Here is a 27,608-nt window from a genome sequence, read left to right as displayed (position 1 = left end):
AACTTCATATCTGACTGCAGAATTACTCCCAGGTCTTTTTCATTTTCTACCACCTTAAGTGTAGCAGCACACAGTTGTTACGTTTCTCTGGGGTTACTTCTACCCATATGCAGTACTTTGCATTTGTCAAGGTTAAACTTCAGTTGCCACTTCTTAGCCCATCTGCCCAAATTATCTAGATCCTGTTGCAGTAGCACACTGCCATTACTGTCATTAACAACCCTGCCAACCTTTGTATCATCTGAAAACTTCGACATTAAGCCTGATATACCTTCATCAATATCATTGATAAATATACAAAACAACAGTGGACCTAACACCAAACCCTGTGGGACTCCACTAATAGCATTAGTCCGCGAAGAGCAGCACCCATTGATTACCACCCTCTGTCTTTTCCCACTTAACCATCCTTTTATCCATTGTAGCAACTTACCCTTAATACCATTCTGCTCCAATTTTTACAATAGTCTTCCATAAGCAACAGTGTCAAAAGCTTTCCTGAAATCCAAATATATGATATGAAAATTATTTTTTGCATCCAGTTCCTTTGTAACCACATCATAATATCCTATCAAATTTGTCAGACAAGTCTTTCCCTTAACAAACCCATGCTGTGTCTGAATTATTGTTGCAGTCTTGTCTAGATGATCCTGCAATGCATCTTTAACCAGTGACTCCATTATTTTACCCAGAACAGAAGTTAAACTAACTGGTCTGTAATTACTCGTGTCACCCTTCGATCCCCCTTTGTGAATTGGAGATACATTTGCACATCTCCAGTCCATGGGAACCTCCCCTGAGTCCAAGGACGCTCTCATAATTATGGCTAAGGGTTTGCTTAGTTGCTTTACCGCCTCCTTTAATATAACTGGATAGATCCCATCCACCCCAGGTGCTTTTCTTATGTTTAACTTCAACAATTTCTCCTCCACTTTGCTTTCAGTTATTCCAAAATCATTAAGTATCCTGCTACAATTTGATAACCTTCTGCCATTTTCCAACCTTAATAATTCCTCATGTGTGAATGTAGATGCAAAATACTCATTCAGTTTGTTTGCTATCTGAGCAGGATCATCAACAGTCAAACCATCAATGTCAAGTGGACCAATCAGATTCATCCCCTTCCTTTTAGAGTTTATATAAGTAAAAAAATCCTTGCTGTTTTTCTTAGCATCTTTTGCCAAGGATTTCTCGTAATCTGCCTTCGCCTGCCTAACCTCCTTTGTCACCTGATTACAGACTAGCTTATATCTGCCATAGGCTTCTGAGTCGCTTGATAATTTATATGCATCCCATGCACTTTTCTTCTCTATTACGAGTCTCATTAGTTCATTAGATAACCGTTTAGGCCTAAACCTTGAACAATACTTCTTAATAGGTACGAAACTTTTAGTAGCTTCCACGATTAATTCCTTGAGCACTTCTGAATTTACTGTTGGTAACATCGTCAGTTGATCCCACTGTACAGAATTTAAAAACTGTCGGAGCGCACTGTACTCACCTTTACGGAAGCAAAAACCCTTTCCTTTACCCCTGATGGTAATTAAATGTTTAAGTAAATCCCACATCATTACACTGTGATCGCTGCCACCTAGTGGTTCCTTTATCTGCAAATTCTTAATACACGTATGATCACTGCTGATAACCAGATCAAGAGTATGACTTTCTCTGGTTGCCTCTCGAACATGCTGCTGCAGAAAACAATCTTCCAATAAATCCACGAAAGTCTGATTGGTGTGTGAGTGACCAACCCACAAGTTCCAGTCAATATCTGGGAAGTCCCCCATTATAAGACATTCCGAATTGCCAAATCCTCAGCATCTTGACCAGCTGGATCCGTATGACTTGAAAACAGAAGCCAGTTGGAGTTGTGAACATTAAAATCACCAAGGAAAATTACCTCACTGTTAGAAAAGTTGGACTGGAGAAAGTCAAATTTCAAAGACAGGAAGTCAAAGAGTTCCAAGTGATTAACAGAGTTGGGAGAACGATAGAGGCAACAGATGAATTTGACAGAATGTGGTAGACAGATTTTAAAGAAGAGAAGATCGGAAAGAGGAGATTCCAAATTATTAAATATCTGTCAGGGAATATCAGAACAGACATATGCACAAGTAACACCTATGTGTTACTTGTGCATATGTAAAGAATCATACAGCAAATAATTTGGACAATTGAGATGAGCAGTGGTTGAATCAATGGATAACTGAGATTCTCTCAGAAAAAGTACATGGGGTTTGGCAAACTGTAAGTGGAAATGGACATCATTGAGATTAGAACTGAGATCACGTATATTTGTGAAATGAACGCAGAAGTGTTTGGGAGGTTTAGTTTTTTTTCACAGATAAGTTTCTTCTATTAGTTTGATCATTCATGGTGTATTCAGTACTAAGAAAAGGTGGGGGAGGACATGCTGTATGAAGTAATGAAATATTTGGATATGGCATACATATGGTAAGAATATACCCAGCTCCCTGACATAATGTGGCCTCAACAATACCACCTGCATACAAACTACTCGGACTCCCTCTAGTCACTATCTGGCAGAGCAAAGGTAGCAAGATTATACATTAGCCGATGTAGAAGCCTCCTACAGAGTTACCACTAGATAGTCTGGTAGACTATCTAGTGGACAGCTATGAACACGTTTTAGAACTGTAACCTTAAAATGTAAGGTTGCATCTTGCCATGATGTATACCATAACCTCAAAAGACATCAATCATACTAGATGATGGAAGAAATGGGAGGTGTTGCAGGAGCTTTGCTCTGGAAACTATTCTCTGCTTGCACTGAAGGTGCAAGCAGAGAATTTGGCTGTCACAGACCAACCAGTCTTTGCAAAAATTAGCATTAGCATTAGTAGAGGCATATGATGCAAGAAAGCAAGCTTATACAGCATCAGCCAAAAAAAAAAAAACTTTCCCATTTCACCCATCCATTCGATCCAAAAGTTTGTCAAGTTCTTCCATCGACCTGTACTTGTTAAGTAAGTCCACAGATCTCTTACTCAATGTCATTAGCACCAACGAGTACAACAATATCATCCTTTGTGCCTTTAAAAGATATCAATGTTATGAACTTTTGTCCCTGGTACTTTTGTCCCATATCCCCCCTGGTCCTATTCCACCTATCCTTTTTGCACAATATATTTCTCATCTCCGTGAAAATACCTAGCTCCTATGGGACCAGCACAATCTCCCTTGAAGATTGCCACCGTGTTGCCTGATGCACAAGAGCGAGCTCTGGCATTGAGCTGGGCAGCTGAGAGCTTGATGGGCCACCAATTTTAATTCTTTTGAGGACATCTACCCTACTCTTAACTTTCATAGACACATCAGAAGGCTGTGTTCATGCCTAATATCTTGACACTCTCTGCACCTGGCACACACAAAGACATCCTCCTTGGCTATATCACGTCCTGTTCCAGAAAACTCCACAAACATTTCACAAGTTGCACATTTTTTTAGGCAGGCTGTAATGCATTTGTTTTTTCCTCTGCCAGATTTCACATACCCAGCAAATGGTGTTGGATGAAAGATGGAATTGGACTGGATGTACAGGTGACCTTTCATGACTTTTCGACAACTATTTTTTAGATATATGAACATTTTAAAAAAAATTCCGATCAGAAAATTCCTATGTAAACCAGCACAGCAATATTCTGGCAGTTTATGCTCAAAATAAGCGTTTTGAGGACTAAGCTCTTGGGAAGCCTTAATAACCTACAAAATAATCTCTCTTTATTACCCTCATAAGATTCTGGAGTTATTATAAAAAATGATATTTTTACTTAGTCTAGAGATCTTTTGTATGTTCTTTTCTCACGTTTCTGATCCCTTACTATTGTAACAATAGCGATGCCATATTGGCCGCCATCTTGGATCAGTAACAAGTGAATTGCTTCAAAGCTGTTTAATATTGCATGCTAGGTGAAAATAATTGCCAACTACGTCTGATACTGAATATATAAGGACACAGGAACACTTGCATAAACCGCTTGTTAAGTATAATATGAAATATTTACAGAAATTGGAAAAGCCCTGGGAGTATGTGGTCGTAACTGATGTCTAATGCTGTTGTAACCACAAAAGAAAGATATTCAGGAAACTTTTTAAGGAGAAAAATTTTATCGGATCTTGAATCAACAAATATCATTAAAAACAGGATGGCTCCCTCAGAAAAAAAATTAAGACAAATATTGGAGGTTCTACAAGTGTCTAAACATGCCTCACAATTTTAAGCCTCTCGAACCCTTAAACTCTAAATATGAACTTTAAACACCAGTACCCTAAATGTAACAAGTGGGGGATAGGCCATATCTACAACAGTGATTATGTGATAACCAGCAGGGCGGACTTGTAGCAGGTATTGTTCACCAGCATTTTACAGCCATAAACTGATACAAGGAATTACAACCCCGATAATCTGCAGATCCAATTATTGAGAACTTTTGCTGATGTGGATAGGCAGAAATGACAAACTGAAAGAAACTCAGCCAAAAGGGCAGGACGACGAAATAACCCCCATAGAACAACAGGAGGCCATGGAGAATGCCCGTCCAGGGACCTGCCAATGCAAAACAAGTGTAAAAGCAAACAGCCAGTAGCAGCGAAAACAGAGCGCGAAACAAGCTCCCAAACTGAGAATAAGGACACCCAGGAAAATGTTAATGCTGGGCAGCTGAGAGGAAAAGCAGCAAGAGACCCCCCCCAGATCCCTCCCTACCGGTGAGCACTGTATATAAAAAGTCGTTGGCACTCAAAACAGAACTGGAATCAATCTTTAAAGAACCGAATAACAGGATAACCACCTTTGTGAGGTCGCAAATCGTCACACCTTGAATAGGATAGTCTCCATCTTTAACAAGATGGAGACAATCCTATTCAAGACCTATGTTGAGAATGAAAAGGCCACCGCAAGGCTGCAGGCCTATAATGACTGTGGGGCAAATAAAATGCAACAGTGTGTGCTCCCACATACGCCGAAGAGCTGAGGAGTAAAGTAACCAAAATCAGAGAAAACAAACTCAGGGCAGGCCACAAAAAAGAAAGCAACCTCTCTTGAAGACACCCAACTTGCTTAGACCTGTGGCCACAGATGGTACCCAGGAAAAGAGAACCAGTAAAGAATTAAAGACAACCATGATGAAGGAACTAAAAGATGATCTCAAAGGTACTAAGACAAAGTCCATTCGGAAAACGAGGAATGTAGTACTCGTTATTGAAATGGAGGGAAACGAAGACATACAGATGATAATGTATAACCCAAAAATTGCCACCTTGGGTTTTACTGCAGAATTGAAAAAAAAGAGAGGACCTGCTATCATTGTCTTCGACATAGACAAGGATCTAATCCCGGAACAGTTAGCCACAGAGATCATAAGCAAAAATCTGAGAGACACCCCCCCCCCAGCAATTATAGGAACAGCGAATCCTGGTGCAGCCCAGGTACTCCACCAGATCTGGGGCACGACCGAACAGAAACCGAATCCTAGAGCTGGCCCCAACTATCTGGCAGCAACTAAAGAATCAAGATAGAATTTACACTGAATGGGGATCACACCAATTCCAGGAGCATGGAGCAATTCCAAAATGTTTTCAATGTTGCAAATATGGTCACACAACCCAATACATGTACACAAATGAGAAGCAAACAAGAAGCAAGATCCAACCTGTGCAAACTGTAAGGCAGGGAAGATGGACAACTCACATTCTATCAGAGACCCAAACTGTCCAGTTTATCTTAAAGTAAAAGTTATACCAGTCACAAACAGACTATGGAAAGACGCCCTAAAGAGTACAACAGATCCAAAATTGCAATAATACAACATAATGCACAGTGAGCTAGAGCGGTGGCTCAGCAACTTAGGGTCATAGCGGATGAGGAAGCAGCTGACATCCTACTATTATAGGAAACGTACACCCACTCAAAACGAGTGTGCAGATATATATAACAGCATACAAAATAGTCCATGACAAGAGTGACACCCCATGGGCTGCAGTTGTGGTCCGCAATCCCAATTATACTGTGACTAAAGTAACACAACTTTGTGCATCCTGGGCAGTATGTGCGCACATCTTAATGCCGTTGGGCCAAATCTATGCTGTGGCCCTTTACAGCAGGCCAGGCAAGGACATCGTGCCTATCAACAGGTACTTGCATGCCTTGATTGACATGCTCCCTGATTAAAGAATCATATTTGGGGTGGACGTAAACTGCCGTTCCCCAGCCTGGCACAGTCTGATCCCAGACAGAAAAGGTACCAGAGATGGACAGATTTTAGAGGACTTTCTTTCAAACTCCCGGTTCACCGTCCTGAACAGTGAATGCAAATGCTTACATTTTGTAATACCCTGTGGGAGACGACTATTGATGTCACGTTGTACACAAGAAACCTTGTGGGGTATGTTGAGGATTGGATCATCAGAGACTAGTGGACAACTTCTGACCACAGGGTGATTACCTGCCAAATCAAAAGATCATTAAAGAGGCTTCCGATATCTAAACAAACACTAAATTGTTTCGCCATCTGCCGGGCAAACTGGGAAAGGTTCAAAGAGGTCTTAATGCCTGCTGCGGCTGAATACCTGGAAGCAACAAACCAGAACGGTGACCCAGATGAGAATCAAAAGAGGGTAACGGAAATAATACTTGCGGCGAGTGAAGCATCAATGAAGAGGAGAAATCCCAAACCGGGAGCAGTCCCTTGGTGGACTTGCGAGATCCAGCAACTCAGGAGGAAGACCATGAAAAGAAGAAAACTCTTTCAACGGGCAAGAGGCACAAGGCCTGCTGCTGAGATGTTATTGTTGTTATTTGGTTTTTAGGAGCATTAGCAACTAAGGCCATATTGCTCTGGGATATGCGGTGGTCATTCCCTGACCTTTCCGCATCCTCCGTATTTGGTGGTGACGGGCTCGAACCCGGTCTAATCAAGAAGCATGTACTACGCACTGCTGCTGCTCCTTCCCACCTGGCTACGGAGGCACCGGCTGCTGAGATCCAGATACTAAAGGGGCACTATAGAGAAGCAAGAAACAGATATATAGACACAATAAACAAGAACAAACAAAGAGCCTGGGAAAACTTAGTAGGCATAACAGGAAATACTGAGCCCTGGGGGATAGTCTATAGGATAATCATGAACAAACTCCCCACAGGGGAAGTTTTCTACCACACCGACATCACAGGGAAGCCAAACCACCACATGGCAACATTCAATCACAAATATTCTGGGCGCTATTTTCCCAGACTGTAGTGCCTACTTCGCCTGAACAGCATAGAATATGCCAAGAAAATGACACATACACCACTGACTCTTGTGAACCACCCTTCACACTAGATGACATCAAATCCATGGCAAATCACATAAGAAATAATAAGTGCCCTGGGCTCCATTACCTCAAGCCGGAAATCATCAACAAAAGTAATGGAACTGATCCCCTCCTAAATCTGGTCAATAACTGTTTGGATCAAGGCATCTTCCCAAGAAACTGGAAGACCACGGGATGAAGCTGATCCTAAAAAATCTCCACAACAGCAAACCACCTACAGACTGATAGCTTTGCTACTGGTGATCAGTAAACTATTTGAGAGAATTCTATACACCCAAACTGACTCACATTACAAGTGTGCTGAACTTCACAAGTCCACCCAGTTCAGCTTTAAGCCCGAGCCTTCCACAGTAGAGGCACTTCAACATCTGCTGCACAGTGTGGCCTGCTCCAACGGTAAATACTACCATTGATTTTGCCGGGGCGTTCAACACCATTTGGTGGCCAAGTGTCCTGGCAAGACTAAGGCAGGCCAATCTTCCCTGCAACTTGTATTTTACTATCAAGCCTTATCTTACAGACAGGAGTATTAGTGTTGTGGCACCCTATGGTAGGGTAAACCACCAGGTCTGCAGGGTTTGCCCCCAGGGTTCCATTCTGGGGCCACTCCTGTGGAACGTTGTCTTGGATGAGTTCCTGGCCATAGATCTTGGTGATGTCCAAACCCAAGCTTTCGCCAACGACCTGATCTTGAAAATTGCTGCCGACAGTAGAGCACAGTTGGAGGCAAAAGCAAACCATGCCAACAAGATACTACGGGACTGGACCCTCTTACACTGCCTAAAAATCTTACCGACTAAGGCATCCTCAATCTTACAGAAAGGCACCCTTGACCTTCGCAGGCTGCCCCAAATAAAGGTGAACGCCACAATTAAACTCCAAAGCCAGTTTAAGTACCTGTGGGTGAAATTAGATTGTAATATTTCCTTTAAGCAGCTTCTCACATATCTAATAACAAAGATAAGGAAGTATTCTGCACTTAAATGTCACATACTCTTCTTATATTACAAAACAACATTCCTACTACCAGCTATAACATACGGTTATAGCTGGTTGTGATGCGGTTTAGTATCACAAGGCATCAACTACGTAAATAGATGCATACTCAACTCAATCCAGAGAACTATCCTGTTAACCATTACCAGAGTTGACCTACAAGTCTTGGCCGGAACCCTTCCCCCTTTACTTGGACATCATGCACACTAGAATAACCTATTATATAACCAAAGGAATGCTTTGCACCCATCTAGACTATACAGTGGATAACAGTGCAGCCCACAAGGCTGAAAAGAACAGGCTGCAGAAATACCTAAAACAAACCTGGCAAACCACTGGACAAACACAACAAAAGGGAATATCACCAAAAAGTTCATTCTGGACGTAGACAGAGTATACCCCATTCTCCCAACCTGGCTGCAACCCGGACTTTACACAACCTACCTCCTTACGAGTCATGGGGCTTTCAATGCAAAGCTCACAGCATTGGGAATAGTGGAGGACCCTCACTGTACTTGTGGGGAACAAGAAAGCTGGGTGCACATTATGTTTCAGTGTGCCCAATACGAAGACCTTAGATGCAGACTAATGACTAGAGTTCACTATCTACCGAGGGATCTTGAGTCGCATCTACTAGATACGCAAGAGGAATACTTAGCCTCAACTGATTTTGCCCCAGGATTATTTACCAGGCACCAAACGCTAACCGCCATATACAGAAGACCTTAGGGAATGAGACAAACCAAACCTGCAAATAGCAGCGAGATGACACAGAGGAGCCGACAATACGACCTTGGACTGACTACAAAATGCACTGGAAAAAAACAAGTGACAATATATTGCCTAACCATAAGAGGCATGATTACCACCAATGGAAGCAAAAAACACCTTTAAATAGTCATGACATCAGAACATAGACCCACTACAAAACGACAAAAGGCAGTTTAAAGACTAGTAAACATCACAGAAGGGATAAATCCCCATAGTGACAGCCAGTAGACTTGATTATGATCCCAAGATAATGACCAGATAATAGGACCGAGACCACATGCAGTCTAGAAGGATGACACCCCAGATTTAACCCCTCTATTAGTGTCCTACCTGGAGGGAGGACTCAATGGCCTGCTTTTCAGGGCCTGCAAAACTGACGGAGACCATATACGGTGACGCTCTCCGCCAGGACAGCCTATTGGCGACCCAAATCCGCACTCTCTTGAGCAGATATTTTTTTCCCAAACTCCTGAGGATGGGGGAGAGGCTTGCCTCCTCCCCACCTCTCCCCAATTTTCTCACTCTGGTAGGGCACGGGCATGCCTCACTGCCTGCAGGGGACATCTACTCTATATCGGCCCCTTACTTCCAATTTCTTCCCTCAGTCTTCAGCCTCTCTCCCCCCCACAAACTTTTGTCTTCCACAGCGTTTAGCCCTACATGTCAAAAATTAAAAAAAAAAAAAAAAAAACTATCAAAATTCTTGCCCAAACCTATTTGTCATTTAAAACTCACTTTTTACCGTACAGCCCCACGTTGCATACTATTAATAATAACTTGTTAAGTATCACTAATTCCAACCGCGATCCTATTTTTTTTTTTTTTTTTTTTTTTTTTTTTTGTCCTAGCCACTGAAATCTCAGGAAAGTAAGTGGCAGGACCTGCCAGAGTACAGAGTACAAATATTGGTAACACCCGGTCTCACTAGGGGCCCAGCTGGACAAACAATGGGCACAACATACTACATATCCCACGCACTTTTAAATCACTGGCTTGTCCTCAGGCCCTCAACATACCTAATATCCTTGATAACATAGGCATCCTTTTCCCTGTGTCCCTTCAATTTCACCACAAGGGTGATTGTTCTCCATGTGCTTTGCTTTCCCAGTGCTTATGTCACACCAAATTGACTCAACATTGCACTGGCCACCCATGTCAACTGGATGTACTGCCTTAGATTTTGTGTTTCCTAACAAACAACATAACCCCCCTCCCTTCCTATCCTGCCTGTGCTTTCTGTATATCTATGGCTGAGTTAGTCAGTCTCAGGCATAGATAGCAAGATTTTTTCCCCAGAAACTGGGGTTTTTTTTGTACAGCAAAACAAGCTAATTGACCAGAGAACGCATGCAATTTACAGACACAATACACATGGGTATATGTAAGGAATTACCGGGTGGCCCTAATATAACAGGTTTTTTTTTGGTCCTTTCTGTACACATTGTATTCCCCAAATTCAAATTCTGTATTTCCTACATCTATGAGACCACATCTCTGATATTTCAATAATATCTGCCTTTGATGTCTTCACCAGCATATCATATTCATCAAATTTATTTACTATACTCCTAGCAATGGTGTACATGCTAATATACATGCACCTGTTATTACTCTTAGTTACCCTAACACAACCCATGTATTTACTGATTCCATGATGATTCCCAGCAATTCTTGAAATCCCCAGCAACTTGCTTTCCAGGCTGCTGCTCATTCCAACATTTCTTCAGAAATATTGGAATGAGCAGCAGCCTGGACCAACTGATTAGGTCCACTTGACTTGAGTGTCACCCAAATATCAGTTCCACCAGCATCTCACCATATACGTGAAATACATATATTAAAATACAGGTACAGGATTGTTTTTCAACAGTATGAATATTAGTTTACCTAACATTATGTCTGTGGATTTTTGTTCGGATATTATACTTAGACATCAACCGATTTTGAACATTTCAAAAAAAGATACTGTTGAAGATTGCCCCAGAGTCTCACATCTGGTGAATATGGGCTTGGCACACCCAAGGTCCTGAGCTGGATATCATCATTCTTCTCTTTCTTGGTGATTCCCTTCTATCTCTCTCTCAGGAATTTTTTTTTTGGCTGGTGCAGCATAAGCCTCAGGCTTCCTTGCACTATACAGCTGCTAATAATAATAATAATAATCTTGCATCTTCGGAAATATTAGTCAAGGTTTTGTTCATAACCATAGCCCTGTTGTCTAGATAAGAATTTCAGGAGCATTTCCAAAGTTTCGCCAGAAAGAGAAAACCGGAACTCAGTTTGTTTTTCTTACCTGGCTGAATATTCTCTTGCACTCGGCATTGAAAAATGCCAAGCATGACTTGGTTAATCTGCTGCATTTCAAACTTTCTCGTACACTTTCAGTTCCCCAAAAAAGACCACTATATACGAATTTTCTTATTTCATAATTGCATATAATAGGTCCACATTTAAACTGACGGCACTGATGCTGCAAAACATTTACTACTTCAGCTATTACTTTATCTTTAATAACACCAAGAAGTACTGGAAAATTGTTCACAAACAATTTATTTTCAATTTTAAAACTGATATACTGCGTACTAATCAAATTTGCTATCTCAGCATTTATAATATCATTTTATCAATAGGAACTTATGCACCATGTAGTTAGATGCAGCCATAACATACTTATTCACTGAACAAAAGAATAGAATCTTCTCCTCTTGTTTTAGACTCTCCATAACCTTGGCAATACAAATGCCTAGGAATAAGTTAGAATCATCCTTGTGGTTTAGTCTGCTATGGTAATCAATTTCCAAAATGGAAGTGGAAAATTTGAAAACTAATAAAGTTGTACACAAAGTTCTTCAACATACCTAGGAGTGACAGCCTCAGTACATGAACGTGAGGTACAGCAGATTAAAGAGCTATGTTTGGATTTTCAAATAGTGGTATAACATTTAAAAGAAACAAAGCAAATTGTTTTATTTGAGCCAGAAGAAAGGAACAGGAAGACTTTCTGCATGGGTGAAGATAACATTTCCAGAATTGCTGTTTGGCCTATTTAGGAAAAAAGCAATCACTTTGATTGCCTTTATCAGAAGTTTGCAATTCAGAAGTTCCTTTTCTTGAGTTCATCAATTTGTCTTTTTCATAACTTTTGGATCATTCAATTGAGTTGAACACGAGTCAGTGTCACTCACAAGTGATCACTTGTACTTTTCAATTTGGTAACTCTGAAAATTGCTCATATTGCTTTTCTCCCCACTTCTAACTTCTTTAAACAAACTTGCCAAAGGATGCCACTTTTCTACCAGTTTAATTACAAAGTTAACCAAAGGCAGACAATGTGTACATGAAATTGTTTAATTTATCTCTTTCCTTTTAGCATTTTTTCTAGAGAGTGGTAAATTTCCACCAGGTATTCATCCATTTCCACAGAAAAAAATCAAATCCTTTTTCATCACATAATTTAATAAGACAACAAGGCAGTCTATTACCATGAAGTGCTCATTCCCCTCTTTTAATACCATTGCTTCAACAGTTTTTATATGCCTACCATAACAGGCACATTATATAAACTAAGTGATGGACAGTTTTTCCATCACTTCTGAAGATATCCAATGTTGTATCCTGTTGAGTCACCTTCCAGTACTGGAACAGAGAGTAAGCTAGTTTCAATTTGGCAATCTTTTTTCTTGTTACAAAAGGTCACCACAATAGGAATTGGAATCACTTTGATTACTGCCATCTGTAGCAATCTAAATTTTTACATTATATCACTACCTCTCCTATCTGTGCAATTTCACAAACAATGCCTGTTGTTTTTTTTAAATCCCACAGTTGTATTTTTTCCTATTTTGCTATCACAAAACATATCTTTATGAACAATGCATCTGCATGACACAGAGAAAGACTATGTTGTATAACAAAAGATGTAAATAAACATTTGGCACATATGACATCATTGCCATGAAATGCAACATTGAAAAATCACATCTCCATGTGGAACACAGGGAAAACATGTTACCTTCTTTCAGACTTAACAAAACATGGTAAATATGTGTTCTGAAATTTTATGTTATATTTCTTTGGCACCTTACTGAAATTCAATTTTAATTAGCTACACAAGTACTAAGAATTGCTTGCACATAATAGAGAACATAATTGCTTGCACATTATTATTGTATATTTCTAATTTGCAATGTAGACTACTACAGCACACCACTGCCAATCCATTAATCAAAATAAGTAAAAATTTGCAAAATTTAAAAAAAAAAAAAAATTCAATTTTATTGTTAATTTTTTGTTGAGAAAAATGAGTTTTCAAAAAAATTGGAGAAATGCCTTATTACCAACTACATTGCGAAAATGATGAAGGGTCAAATCGAGTAAAAAATATGGATTCTCCGTAGTAAATCCAGAGGGCAACTATTTTCCAAGTAAAAAACCATTAAGAGCATAAAAATTTAAACTTACGTTATGCACCTGTATTAATGTTTCGTCCAATAAATAAAAAAATAAACAGATTAATAATTACAATCAAAACAAGAAACCTTTTTACATCAATAATAATAATCAAAATAAAAAACATTTCATACAACTAAACATAAAACAAAGAATATCTAATTTCTGTAACAGAGACATCAGCAGGCATCAGTTAGGTCTCTCGTAATTAGTGCTGGGTTAAAAGATGATAAACTATTCTACAACATTAACTTTTGCCCTGGCAAACATACCCTGGTTGTATTCCACCTATTCTTTTTTCAGAATATATTTCCCTGACAACAGTCACTGAAAAATGCTGCAAATGGGTAGATTAATGGCTAAAAGGATTAGAGGACTGATAAAAAATTCAGTAAATTAATTTTTGCTTTGCCTAATTTCTTTAACATCTGCAAATTTAAGTTTAACAATATTATAAAATTTAATTTTGATAAGAATTCATTTGTAATATTTTGTTAATTCTAATTTTAATGTAAATTTTAATTTGAGATTTGTGAACTCCCAATGTAAGGAGTGAGCCAATCTTAAATTAAAACCTGGTGCATTACTAGAAGAATTTCAGTCACCAAAGAAATGGGTGCTTGCCATAAAGACAAATGTAACTGGGAGCTCATCAGAGACTTGAGATTCTAGTAACTTTCCAGATGATGCAACCTCAATTCAGACCCCAGAACACATACTGTGCTGGTTCAAGAGCATTTAGTTTTAATGGAAGAGCCCACTCTCAGGGAAACAGGTTGCATTTATTGTAATAAGGATAGGCCAACTAGAACCAAGGTATGTCTGCTGGGAGCAATAATTAATGATGTTACCAAGATTGTTTGATTTTAAGGGGTTTTTGCCAATACCACTGAGGACACCTTATGGGTTGTATTTGGTTTTTGGTTTTTTTTTTTTAGGAGCATTAGCAACTAAGGCCATATTGCTCCGGGATATGCGGTGGTCATTCCCTGACCTTTCCGCATCCTCCGTATTTGGTGGTGACGGGCTCGAACCCCGGTCTAATCAAGAAGCGTGTGCTGCGCACTGCTGCTCCTTCCCACCTGGCTACGGAGGCGCCTATATGGGTTGTATAAGAGTGCTTATACAACCCATAAGAAATGCACTCTTATTGAGTTGTATAAGTGCTTATACAACTCAATAAGAGTGCTTGTAGGGGGTGGGGTGGGGGAACATGAATAATACAGATGCGTTTTTATTTGATGACATAGGTTGTCTAAGCATTTCACCATCTCATGAGTTTCTTGTCAATAAAATGAGGGAATTTTAACTTCTGATTAGGACAACTAATGCTGACATAATAGGGCTAACGGAAACATGGTGACATGTGGAAATAGCGAATGATGAGTTTCACTATAGCATTTACATATTTAGGATGGATAAGGAAGCCAGAAATGGTGGAGGGGTCAATGCATCTCATCAAAATCAGCCTGAGCGCAACCAAAGCTTTCCCAGATTCATCAGTTATGCATGCTAATACAGAACCTGCGTGGTGTGAGTTAGCTGAATAGTAATTGGTATTGTGTAGGCTTCACAGAGTCATTCGTTCATTTAATCATTTATTCCAAATACAATTTTATCTTTGTCACAAAGAAAAAAAGTTAGCTTATAAACCAAGGGAAAAAAAATTTCACACAATACAAGTATACTTACTCTATGAACAGAAAGTTGAGTCACAGCCTGAGTATTCTTGGCTGTTAAAAAAAATAACCATTCTTCTAATATATCTGATGTAATGCCATCTTGTTTATAACAGAAATCTGATTCCATTTGTGTCCTACACCAAAAGTGAACTAAATATCTATCCTGAAGAAGAAAAAAAAAAAAAACTCTTTAGGTAACATACATAGTGTTTTACGTTTTAGACACTATATTTTTATTTATTTTTTTCTGTGTTTACTAAAAACAAAAGTAAACAACTCCTTGTTACTAATTAATTAGTTAATATATAAAAGTAAGTTTTCATTTCATTCCACACACCTCACAAAATAATATTCCCTTAACATTCTGTAATATCTTACTTATGGATTTTTAGGATTACTTATGGTCCTTCAGGATTTTTAATAAAAACTGAAATTCAACACATTTCTGCTGTGATCAATATAGTAAGAAAATGGTAATAATCCACAATTCCTCCAAAAAGTGCATGCAACAAACATAATATCCAGTGTTTACACAACATACAGATAGCTTAAGTGATATACATAAAAAATATATAATTATAATAACTGCCAAATTTCTATTGGTCTGGTTTAATAAAATTTGAGATACCTTGAAAAATCTTTCTTAAAGGTCCAAATATAAAATTTCATGAACAGGGTCCACTGAGAGTTGAGTTATTATTTGCAGACGGATTGATGGAATGACAGTCCTAACACTAAAAAAGAAAGCTCTAACATATTTTCAAGTAAGAGAAAACTCATCTTTCAAAACATTTATAAGCACAAAATAAACAACAAGCAAATTTTATCCAGAATTTAAAACAAATACACCAACTGTTTAATTATAATGGTTTAATACTAGAAACTAAAATGTACCAAACAATACTACACTGTAAAATGATATATGCAAAAGACTGATTTACAAAATAAATATACGATGAAACTTTAATATACAATAAAATATAAATAAATAAATAAAATATTTAAAATACAATAAAGATAAAAGCGATAAAACATTGACTGAAGCTTTCGGAGGCTTCCGCCTCCTTTCTCAACAACAATGATGTTTAAGCAACACATCCTTAAGTAATTTTACATGCACTCTTTTTTTCCAACCAAACAAACACACAAGCATGTGTGTGTGTGTGTGTGTGTGTATGCAACCTAAAAAATTACAAATGTAGACACCTTTAGGGTCTAAGTGTGCCCTAGGACAATGTACAAAGATATGAATATGCACACTGCAAGATTAAGCCTATGTGTAGCTACAAAAAAATGCAGACAGTTATTAACCATTGTGCTTGCATTTTGATGGAAATATACTCACACAAGAAATAAAATAAATGAAAATTTATTTTTTCATGTGAAAACTCAAAACATTTCAAGAAAAGGCATATTTAAACTGTGTGTTGTGAGGTGACAGACTCATGGTAAGAATTAATTTTTGCTCCTTCTACAAAGATGAGTGTTACCAGTTTTTCAACTCTGTGTATATTATACAGTTGGTACGTCACCAACAGCAAATTCTAAATGCAAAGCATTAAAGGAAGTAATCATAGGAGATATTAAGCTTTTCGTACCAACAAAAAAATACTGTTCAAAGCTTAAATGGATGTCAACTGAGCTAAACAGATTAGTGTTCTCCCCAGAAAATTTTGCCAGCAAGGTGGGAGACTTTGCAATATTATAAAATTTTCTGTTTTTTATAAATGTGACTTAAGCGATCCAGAGCAAAAATTAATTGCATAATTTAACATTATATACTCCTTTCGCATTGATCTCGATCGCATAGTAGGTTCGAATTAATATTGATCGAGATCAGTGAGTAGTACCATACGGTACCACGAAAATCAGTTAAATTTTAGCCGGGCGGTGATTTAAATTCACCTGACGGTGCACCCATTCGATAGGTCCTGGGGAGAACGCTGGATTAATTACAGGAAAGAAAAATGCATGGGATGCATATAAATTATCAGGTGCCTACAGTAGATATACACTAGTCTAAAATCAAATCACAAAGGAGGTTAGGTAAGATAAGAGATTATGAGGTCTTTGTCAAAGGAGGCAAAAAAACACAGTGAAGACTTCTTTACTTATTAAACAAACTGATGAATCTGATGAGTATAATACACAACTGAACAGAGAAATACAGTGGGCCAGTAAATCAGATTGTCTTATAATGGTGGATTTTAATTTCCCAGTCTTATCGACTGGAACTTGTGGATTGGTCACTCACACACCAGCAAGGCTTTTGTGGACTTATTGGATAAGTTTTCTACAGCAGCATATTCGGGAGGTAACTAGTGGAAGTAACACTCTTGATCTGATTATCAGTAGCAATTCTTCATGCATTAAGAATCTGCAGATAAAGGAACCACTAGGTGGCAGTGATCACAGTGTGCTGAAGTGGGATTTACTCAAAAAGGTAACTACCATCAGGGGTAAAGGGAAGGGTTTTTGCTTTCGTAAAGGTGACTATGGTGATCTGAGACAGTATTTAAATTCTATACGGTGGGACCAACTGATGATTTTACCAACAGCAAATTCTAAATGGGAAGCATTCAAAGAATTAATCTTGGAAGCCACAAGTCTTTTCATATCAACTAATGAGACATGTGGCAGAGAAGAAACATGCATGGAATACATATAAATTAACAGGTGAAACAGAAGCCTATGATAGATATAAGCTGGTTATTTGTTTGTTATTTGGTTTTTAGGAGCATTAGCAACTAAGGCCATATTGCTCAGTGATATGCAGTGGTCATTCCCTGACCTTTCCGCATCCTCCGTATTTGGTGGTGACGGGATATAAGCTGGTCTGTAATCAAGTCACAAAGAAGGTTAGCCAGGCAAAAGCAGATTACGAGAAATCTTTGGCAAAGGATGCAAAGAAAAACAACAAAGAGTTCTTTACTTACGAAACCTCTAGAAGGAAAGGGATGAATCAGATTGTTCAACTTGGTATCGATGGTTCAACTGTCGATGATCCTGCTCAAGTAGCTAACAAATGAGAATTTTGCATCTACATTTACACACAAGGAGTTATTCGGGGTGGGGGGGATGCCAGAGGTGAATTAAACTCTGGCAGTGAGCTAAATGTTTTAGTAATAATTCAGAGGAAAGTTGAGGATAAACTGAAGGTAAACATAAGAAAGGCACCTTGAGTAGATGGGATCTATCCAGTTATATTAAAGGAGGCAGCAAAGGAAGTAAGCAAACCCTTAGCCATAATTATGAGAGCTTCCTTGGACTTGGGGGGGGAAGTACCCATTGACTGGAGATGAGACACTAGTAATTACAGACCTGTTAGTTTAACTTCTGTTCTGGAGAAATTAATGGAGGCACTGTTTAAAGAAGTACTACAGGATCATCTAGGCAAGACTTCAGTTATAGTTCAGACATGGGTTTGTTAAGGGGAAGCCTTGTCTGACCAATTTGATTGGATACTATGATGTGGTCACAAAGGAACTGGATGCAAAGAATAATTTTCATATCATATACTTGGATCTTAGAAAGGTTTTGATTCTGTTGCACATGGAAAACTGCTGCACAAATTGGAGCAATGTGGCATTAGAGGCAAACTGCTGCTATGGATAAAGTAATGGTTGAGTGGGAGAAGGCAGAGAGTGGTAATCAATGGTCACTGCTCTTTGTGGACTAATGTTATTAGTGGAGTCCAGTGTTGGGTCCATTGTTGTTTTCTGTATTTATTAACGATACTGATGATGGAATATCAGGCTTAATGTCTAAATTTGTAGATGACACAAAGGTTGGCAGGGTTGTTAATGACACTAATGACAGTACATTACTGCAACAGGATCTAGAAAAGTTAAGCAGATGGGCTGAGAAGTGGCACCTGAAGTTTAAAATATTGACAAATGTAAAGTGCTGCATATGGGTAGCAGTAACCCCAGAGTAATATATCAACTGTGTGGTACTACACTGAGGGTGGTAGAGAATGAAAAGGACCTGGGGGGGGGGGGGTACTTGTGCAGTGAGATATGAAGTTCTCTGAGCAGTGCAGCCAGTCTGCAAGATTAGCTCGTGGCGTCTTGTCAATGATATATACAGGAATTTTTCTAGCATGGAACAGGAGATGCAATTATCCCCTTGTATAAGGCAATGGTCAGGCCACACTGAGTACTGTATATAGGTATAGAGGCAACATTTTAGGAAGGATGTAGAGTTGCTGGAACGAGTACAAAGAAGGGCAACAAGATTAGTGAATGGAACAAAGGGTTGCTCTTACAAAGAAAGGCTTAAGTTTTACTGATTACAGTGTCTGGAGATTAGGCACCTGCGAGGTGATCTGATTGAAGTGTATAAGGCCATAAATAGTTTGAGCATGCTGATGGGATTCTTCCTCTTGCCCAGATTAATCGCCTGAGGGGATATAAATTCAAATCAAGGAAAGACAATTGTAGAATAGATGTGCAGAAATTTTCCTTTAGCCAGCGAGTGGTTGATTGCTGGAACAAACTTCCATCTGTTGGTGTTAAAGTGCTTAAATAAATTCAAGGCAAAACTAATGGGTGAAATGGGAAGGGTTTTTTTTTTTTTTTTTTTTTTTTTTTTTTGGCTGATGCTGTATAAGTTTGTTTTCTTGCATGATATGCCTCTACTAATGCTAATCAATCATGCAGTACTATACTCAGGGTAGTGGAAAATGAATTGTACAGTCAGATATTCTCTGAGCAGTGCAGAAGATAGACTTCCAGTACAGCTGATGGGATTTTGTCAATAGCATATAATAATTTTGCTAGCAGTGATAAGGAAGTGATTATCCCATTGTGTAAGACAATGGTTAGGCAGCATCTTGAGTAACATATACAATTCTGGAGACTTCGTTTCAGGAAGAGTGTGGATCTATTGGAACGGGTAATGAGAAGGACGATGAGACTTGTGGGAAAAAAGGGTGCTCTTAACAGGAAAAGCTTTGGTTCTGCAAACTGAAGTGTCTGGAAATTAGGTAACTGTAAGATGATCTGATTGAAGTGTTTAAGGCTTTGTTGAATGGACTGAGCAAGCTCAATGCTGATGGCACCCTTGCTTTTATCAGACAATACACAAAGGGATATAATTTCAAATTGAGGAAGGTTGGTTGCAGTATAAATTTTGCAGTACAAACTTTGCATTCAGTCAGCGGGTACTTGACTGTTGTAACAAAGTTAAATCTGTTATTGTTATGAAAGTGGGTAGTTTGAATAAATTCAAAGAATTAGAGAAACAACTGGAACGGATGAACATGTTGTGTGTGGGGGGGGGTTTGTCTGATGCTGTATTAGCTTAATTTCTTGCATCATTTGCCACTACTAATACCAACACCAAGGGCACACATCTGATGAGTATGGGATTTCCCTGCGACTGAAGGATTCATGCTAGTCATCCAAGACCAGGTAATCAACACCAGAAACTATAAAAAATATATCCCCAAGGAGCCTGGTGTGTCAGATGACACATGTCGACGATGCCACATGGCCTCAGAAATGATCCAACATATCACTGCAGGATGTAAGGTAATCACCCAGACTGAGTATGCACAACCCAGACTGAGTATGCACAATCATAGACACAACCAGGCAGCCAGGATAATACATTAGATGCTAGCAAGTCAATACCAGTTGATCAAAGAAGGTGTACTGTACAAGTACAAATCCCAGGCAGTACTAGAGACCCCAACCCACAAGCTGTACTGGGAGCGCACCATAATAACAGACAAGACAATTCCACACAACAGACCGGACAAATCCCTTGTAGACAAGAAGGAAAAGGCTACCTACTATCAACTTTCTAGATTGTAATTAAAAAAACAAAAATGGTTTCATTTACCTGCAATTTTGGGCATCTCCTTTGAAGTAGTCTCCTCGCAGTCTAATACACCTTGTTCAATCATTCTAGTACTGTTAAAAACACTTCTCTAAACCCCCACCATCATTTCATTATCTTTTGCAGTCCCTCTGATTTTTGTTGGATTTCCAAATCGTTCATTAAATCTTTTTCCTTTTGTCTTGAAATTTTAAGACTTGAAAACAAAAATAAATCAGTGAGGGCTAAATGTGGCGAGTACAAACGATGGAGAGCAATTTTCTTGGCACAAGTCAGCACACAGATTATGTGCAATTGCCCATTTGATTTGCCATGATGCATCAATCAATCCCCAGCACCTCAAATGGCCATTGAAGACTGACAACCTCCTCAACATTGCAGAAACCTTCTATAACAGATATTCAATTATTCACCAAATCCAACCTTGTTTAGCAACTGTCAGTTATGTGCACCAACTTTATTGTAGCTATACTATACATTTAATGGCCTGGATGCAACTATCAGTCAATCATTTTGCTATGTAATTTTATTGTCTGGTGACATCACCTATCAGTCACATGCTAGTCAGAGAATTTTCAGTTCCAAGAAATGGATAAGTTTTTCAAAAATTTTGCCGTTTTATTGACCTAATTGTCATTAAAATCATATTCTATAAGTAGTTTAGAGTTCTAGTCACACTTATTTTTAATTTAGTTAGATATTTTGTAGGTTACTACTTAATATACATAGAACCTTTGTATCGTTCAAATCTTGCCACAATTGTTATAACTATAGAGTGAGTGGTAGGGGAATTCAAATTTATTTTAATTGCAGTAAATAGGTAGCTCTTAAGTTCAAATCACTTAGGTTGGCATTAGTTGGATAATTTTGTTATATATTAAAATTAACTTTCAAGGGTAATGGCATAATACATACAGGGTGTCTCAAAAATATTGGTACAAACATTTAGGGGAGGTGGATAACATCTAAAAGAATGTGAATCGCATAGGAACCCATAACCGGAAACGTCACGGGAAATTAGTAGCAGAGACACAAGAAGCAGAAATGACACAAGACAGTAATTAGCGGCCAACATTTATTTGACATAATATTAACAATGGAGTACGAGATGGATGCATTTCATGATGTTACAGCAGATGCTCGGAGGTTTCACCATGAGACGCGATGCATGTGTGACACCGACGCAGCACGGATTGCTGGACACAGTTGAACACACCTGGAGTTTCCTTGACAGTAGCAGCAGCACAGACGAGTCTCGCCACAAGATCTATTTCCGTCTCCACAGGTGATTCATACACGACAGATTTGAGGGCCCACAGAAAGAAATCAAGGCTCGATAAGTCAGGTGAGCGTGTGGGCCAGGCAACAGGTCCACCAAGGCCAATCCATCGATGCCCAAAACGCCTGTTCAAATGGTCACGAACACACCTTCCATAATGGGCAGGCGCCCAGTCATGTTAAAACCAATGTTGCGTCTCACATTTGCTGGAACATCGTCAAGTAACTCTGGTAGAATTTGTTCAAGAAAGATTCGATATTTAGCGGAGTTCGTGCGGGATGGTAACAGGTATGGGCCGACTAAGCAGTCACCGCCATACCTGCCCACACATTTATTGCGAAGTAATGTTGTGCTACATGGGGGTGCACACCGTGTGGGTTGTCATGAGCCCACACATGAGCATTGTGCTGACTGAATAAGCCTTCCCGAGTGAAATAAGCCTCAACCGTGAACAAAACATAGGCTGGAAAATTCAAGTCTTGAACACTTTCTTGGAGAAACCAAAAGCCACACGTGCAGGATGATCTTGGGGGAGCAGTAACTGAACCCTTTGGAGATGAAAGGGGTGTAAGGAATCGTCGTGCCAGACACGCTGTACACTGCAACAAGACACTTCTAAGGCAGAGGCAATGGCACGTGTGCTGGTAGTAGGATTATTCTTGACGGCATTTAACACACTTTCTTCCATGGCGGGAATTTGCGTCGAATGTAGTCTGCCCGCACTACTCCTGTTACCTCTAAATGACCCATAATCGCACAAATTTTGATGCACACACGCGCAAACAAACGGTTGTCCAGTACATGTCTGTCTGGGAAGCGTTCTCCATAAATTCATTGAGTGGCTCGTCCATTGCCCTCTGCTAATCCATACATTAGGTGCATGTCTGCCAGCTCGCAGTTCGTATATCGATGCACGCTCTTCGTGCGGCGACTATCGCGCTGTCTACCAACTTACGGCGACGTTTCCGGTTATGGGTTCCTATGCAATTCACATTCCTTTAGATGTTACCTACCTTCCCTAAACGTTTGTACCAATATTTTTGAGACATCCTGTATAAAAGGTAATGTATTAGAAACTTATGACAAACTGATTATGTTGGTGAACTTGTTTGTTACTTATCATTTATAATTGTTAAGGAACCACATTCAACTTCTGCCGCCATTTTTTTTTTGTATTGATAAGAACATTCAATGTTATTACTACATTAGATATATTTGTTTCATGTAGCATTTTTAATCATATTGAATTTGAACGAAAATCATGCCTCATCCCAGAGCAGCAACACAAATGGCTCAAGCTAGTGGGAGTGCCTTGGCTCTGGGGAGAACTGAGTGGGGGAGCAGTTGTCCTCCAAATCATGGTCTTATGAAATGTTGGCCTTGTTTGATATTTGCAGAGCTATCAGGAATGAAACATGATATTGCAGATGGAGTTGTCTTTATGTGTGCTCGATGCGCCAATTTTGCATTTGAGAACTTGAAGAACAGGTTGGATTCCCCTAAATGGAATTAAATTGGGGAGCCAATCAAGCTCACAGCTGCCCACATCAATGCCAGAGCTTGCACTTGATCATCAGACACCACAGTGGCAACCCCAAGGCAGAATGCACTCGTCCCACATGAGCTAGCTGTTATTGGTGACTCTATTATCAGGGAAGTGGGAAATGTACTGTGTAAAAAAGAATAGGTGGAATAGGATCAGGGTATGTCTGCCAGGAGCAAAAGTTTAAGATGCTGTGAGCAGTTTTCATCTTTTAATGGCACAAAAAATTAAACTGTTGTACACATTGGCACTAATGACATAAGAGTAGGAAATATGCTGACTTACTTAACAAGTACAGGTCAATGTTGGAAAAAAGTCATGAGTTAAGGATAAAATTAAAATTGTCTGCAATTCTGTCCAGACAGGATAGAAGGGAGTATATGATGAGAGCCTTGTCAATCAATTCGGCCCTGGAGAGATTGTGCAAGGCTCATGGGATAGAAGTTTTCCCAGCATGGACTGTGCTTGTTAACAGGAAAGACTGCTTCTACAGGATGGGATACACTTAAATAGAAAGGGTAAAGAGTGTTAGTTGTCTGATAGCACCAGGGTTTCCTCCATCTTTGCATTGTATTCTTTGTACGTGTGACACAGAACTCTATGGAGGCCAGAGATTTAAAGTGTGTGGGGAGTGGTTTGATTAGGCAGAGACCCGCCTTCTCCACATCCCCCCCCCGTCTGGGGACGGGGTTTTAAAGGGAACCGGGGTTTGAGTATCCAGTTCAGATCGCCAAATTGCGTGTCAGCAGCAGAGCTGCAGTATGTCTCTGTCAGTGATTGTTGTCAGGTCCATGTAAGTGTCAAATCTGGTAGGATAGTCAAACTGCCCATCCTGCTCCGGGGGGAGGATATGTTAGCTGGCAGTGAGGGGTGGAAGAAAGACATTTACTTCATTCATAATCTGCATTGTCACTCTACTTGCATTCTATATTTATACTTTTTTCTTATATTTTATATATATATTTTTTTTCTGTTAGGTTATATATATATATACACTGAGTGATCAATGAATTATGACCACCCCTACGAAAACTGAATGAGACCCATTGACCACGTGAATAACTGCAGTAATAGTTAAGACCAGAGTGCGGAACTAGTTGACCTACATAGCATAGATAAGGCATCAGTGGTTCAGTATTTTTTTTTTTTTTTTTTTGATTTGGCAGTTGTTGGCGCATCGGCTTCTGTGGCCATATTGCACCTCCCAAGGTTTTTGCAGTACTTTGATCCAAGCCCGAGGCGGGAATCGAACCCGCGACCTTTGGGTTGCCGGGCAAGTACTTTACCCACTCGGCTAGCCCGGTCAGCAGTGGTTCAGTAGGTAGTAAATTCAGAGTGTCACGAACACACCACATTTTCCGAAATTTGTGTTTAGCGGGTAGTTGATTGCTGGCATCCCTTTTCACCATCCAACAATAATTGGCTAAAATGGCGGCACTCCATTTGCTTTTGCATTTTTAGCATTAATGGAGATATATAATACAAGAAAGCAAGCTTATACGGTATCTCACCAGATGCGAGCCCCAGGGTTAAATTTCTTTCTCTTGCTCAGATTACAAACCATTGATAGACAGTTGATGTTCCGAAATTTGTGTTTAGCGGGTAGTTGATTGCTGGCATCCCTTTTCACCCTCCAACAATAATTGGCTAAAACGGCGGCACTCCATTTGCTTTTGCATTTTTAGCATTAATGGAGATATATAATACAAGAAAGCAAGCTTATACAGTATCTACCCCCCCCCACTTCACACAACCATTCGCTCTAAAAGTTTAACCAGTTCTTCCCGGAATTTAATATCAGCGAAAGGCGAAAAGTTCCCGTGTTTAATACAGGTATATTCGTTGTTTACATCTTACTGCCATATAAAATTCGTTGTATAAATTAAAAAAAAATAATAATTGTTTTCCAATACAAGAGCCAATTTTAAACACTATTTCCATGTTTATCACCACAAAATCTATAAAGTAAACTTACTTTCATCCCTGCAACAAGATATGAACCAAAATTTGTTGTTCAGTGTTATTATATTAATTCATTTATTTAGAATTACCATTAACACATCTGAAATAAATACTATTCTATTCTTCCATTTCTGAGAAATAAAACTCGAAATATTTCTCCCCAATGCAAAAATTAAGCTTATATGAAGTAAAATGGAATAAAAAGCGAATAACTAAAATAACAAATTACTTTCAAATCATGCCAAACAAAGGAACCAAAAGTCAAGAATTACAATCTACTCACATGAGCAAGCCGGCACATTTGGATGTTACTAAAATACAAATTTACTTGGTTGTTTTGGGTTTTACGCCTTGCAGTGCTAACAATATGAAACCTTGGCATATGAAATCTATTTTTGCTATCATGATATTTTTAATTGTATTTTAATTATATTTATTAGCCCATCCAACCATCCCTATAATTGTCTTTTGGCATTTCAGTCCACAAATCTCGAGGGAAAAAAGAAAAGAAAAACTAGAAAACATGTGCCGTAAGGATATAAGGTCGTCTAAGTTACATGTACTGTATCTCTACATGATAATTTCTTTTTATTATGTAAATATTTTAAAGGTAAAATTCCAGTTTACGGTACCCCCTGACTGTTGCCAACGTCCGGTTTTTCTTGAAACCCTCCGGAAGTCGCGTAAAAACCTAACCTTGTTTTTTCACTAAACAAAAATGAAAGTCAATTAAAAACATGTTCGTTGGGATCTATCCAGCAAAGAAGTAAGCAAACCCTAATCCATAATTATGAAAGCTTCCTTGGACTCAGGGGAAGCCCCACAGACTGGAGGTGTGCAAACATATCACTAATTCACAAAGGGGGGTTCAAAAGGTGACACAAGTAACTGTAGACTTGTTAGTTTAACTTGTGTTCCAGGGAAAATAATGGAGTCACTGGTTAAAGAAGCATTGCAGGATCATCTAGACAAGACTGCAGTAATAGTTAAGACCAGTGGTGAGCTATAGTGGGCTCGCGAGAGCCCATTGTTATTTTTTTTTTTTTGAAAATTTGCAAGCCCATTTTTGATCATTGATGATCATTTATTTTACAAATAAACTCCTGAATGCAATTATTGAGTATCCAGAGCCGAAACTACGGTGGGGCGAGCAGGGCCCCATTCCCAGCACTTTAATAGCGCAATCGATCGGTTATGTACTGTATTTTAAAATTGTTTCATTTTTGATTTAACGAACTTCTTTATAGCGAATTTTTTTGATTCCCCTTGGTAATTACATTTAAAATGGTTTCCGTTGAACAAACGAACGGATTAGGAGAGACAACTTTGTACCCATGGGCTCACATCTGGTGAGTATGGGCTTGGCACACCCAGGGCCCTGAGCTGGATATCATCATTCTTCTCTTTCTTGGTGATTCCTTTCTACTTCTCTCTCTCTCTCTCTCTCTCTCTCTCAGGGTAATAGGGAAATTTTTTTTTGGCCGGTGTAGCATAAGCCTCAGGCTTCCTTGCACCATATGGCTAATAATGATAATAATAATAATAATATGCATTGTTCTCACCTCTTGTCTTTAGGCAATTTAGGTAATTAGAAAGTGCGAATTAAGGGTGGAAGGGACTGCCGTTTCACAATGTTAGTAGTGTCCGTAAAACCCATGCAGTCACATACCGAGAAGTTGCGCTAGTCAATATGCTTTCCATAGCCAGTCAGAGGATTAAGAAGATTCTCGACACGGATTATACCCTC

General features: G+C 39.1%; 1 protein-coding gene across 1 annotated transcript in view; it reads right to left on the bottom strand.

Annotated features, from left to right (window-relative positions):
- LOC150088184 (cyclin N-terminal domain-containing protein 1-like) overlaps window positions 1–15,360 on the bottom strand; it is a 133,337-nt gene extending 117,977 nt beyond the window's left edge. The window contains exon 1 of the mRNA XM_090370063.1: window positions 15,244–15,360. Within this exon, the coding sequence (XP_090226189.1) occupies window positions 15,244–15,360 (117 nt within the window). The remainder of the gene's footprint in view (window positions 1–15,243) is intronic.
- Between the last annotated feature and the right edge of the window lie 12,248 nt (window positions 15,361–27,608).

This window comes from Mastigoproctus giganteus, chromosome 3 (assembly GCF_048544385.1).
Source record: "Mastigoproctus giganteus isolate SK-2022 chromosome 3, ASM4854438v1, whole genome shotgun sequence".
In the NCBI taxonomy this organism is placed as follows: domain Eukaryota; kingdom Metazoa; phylum Arthropoda; class Arachnida; order Uropygi; family Thelyphonidae; genus Mastigoproctus; species Mastigoproctus giganteus.
The sequence above is the reverse complement of the archived record's forward strand: the minus strand, read 5'-3'. Positions and strand labels throughout refer to the sequence as shown.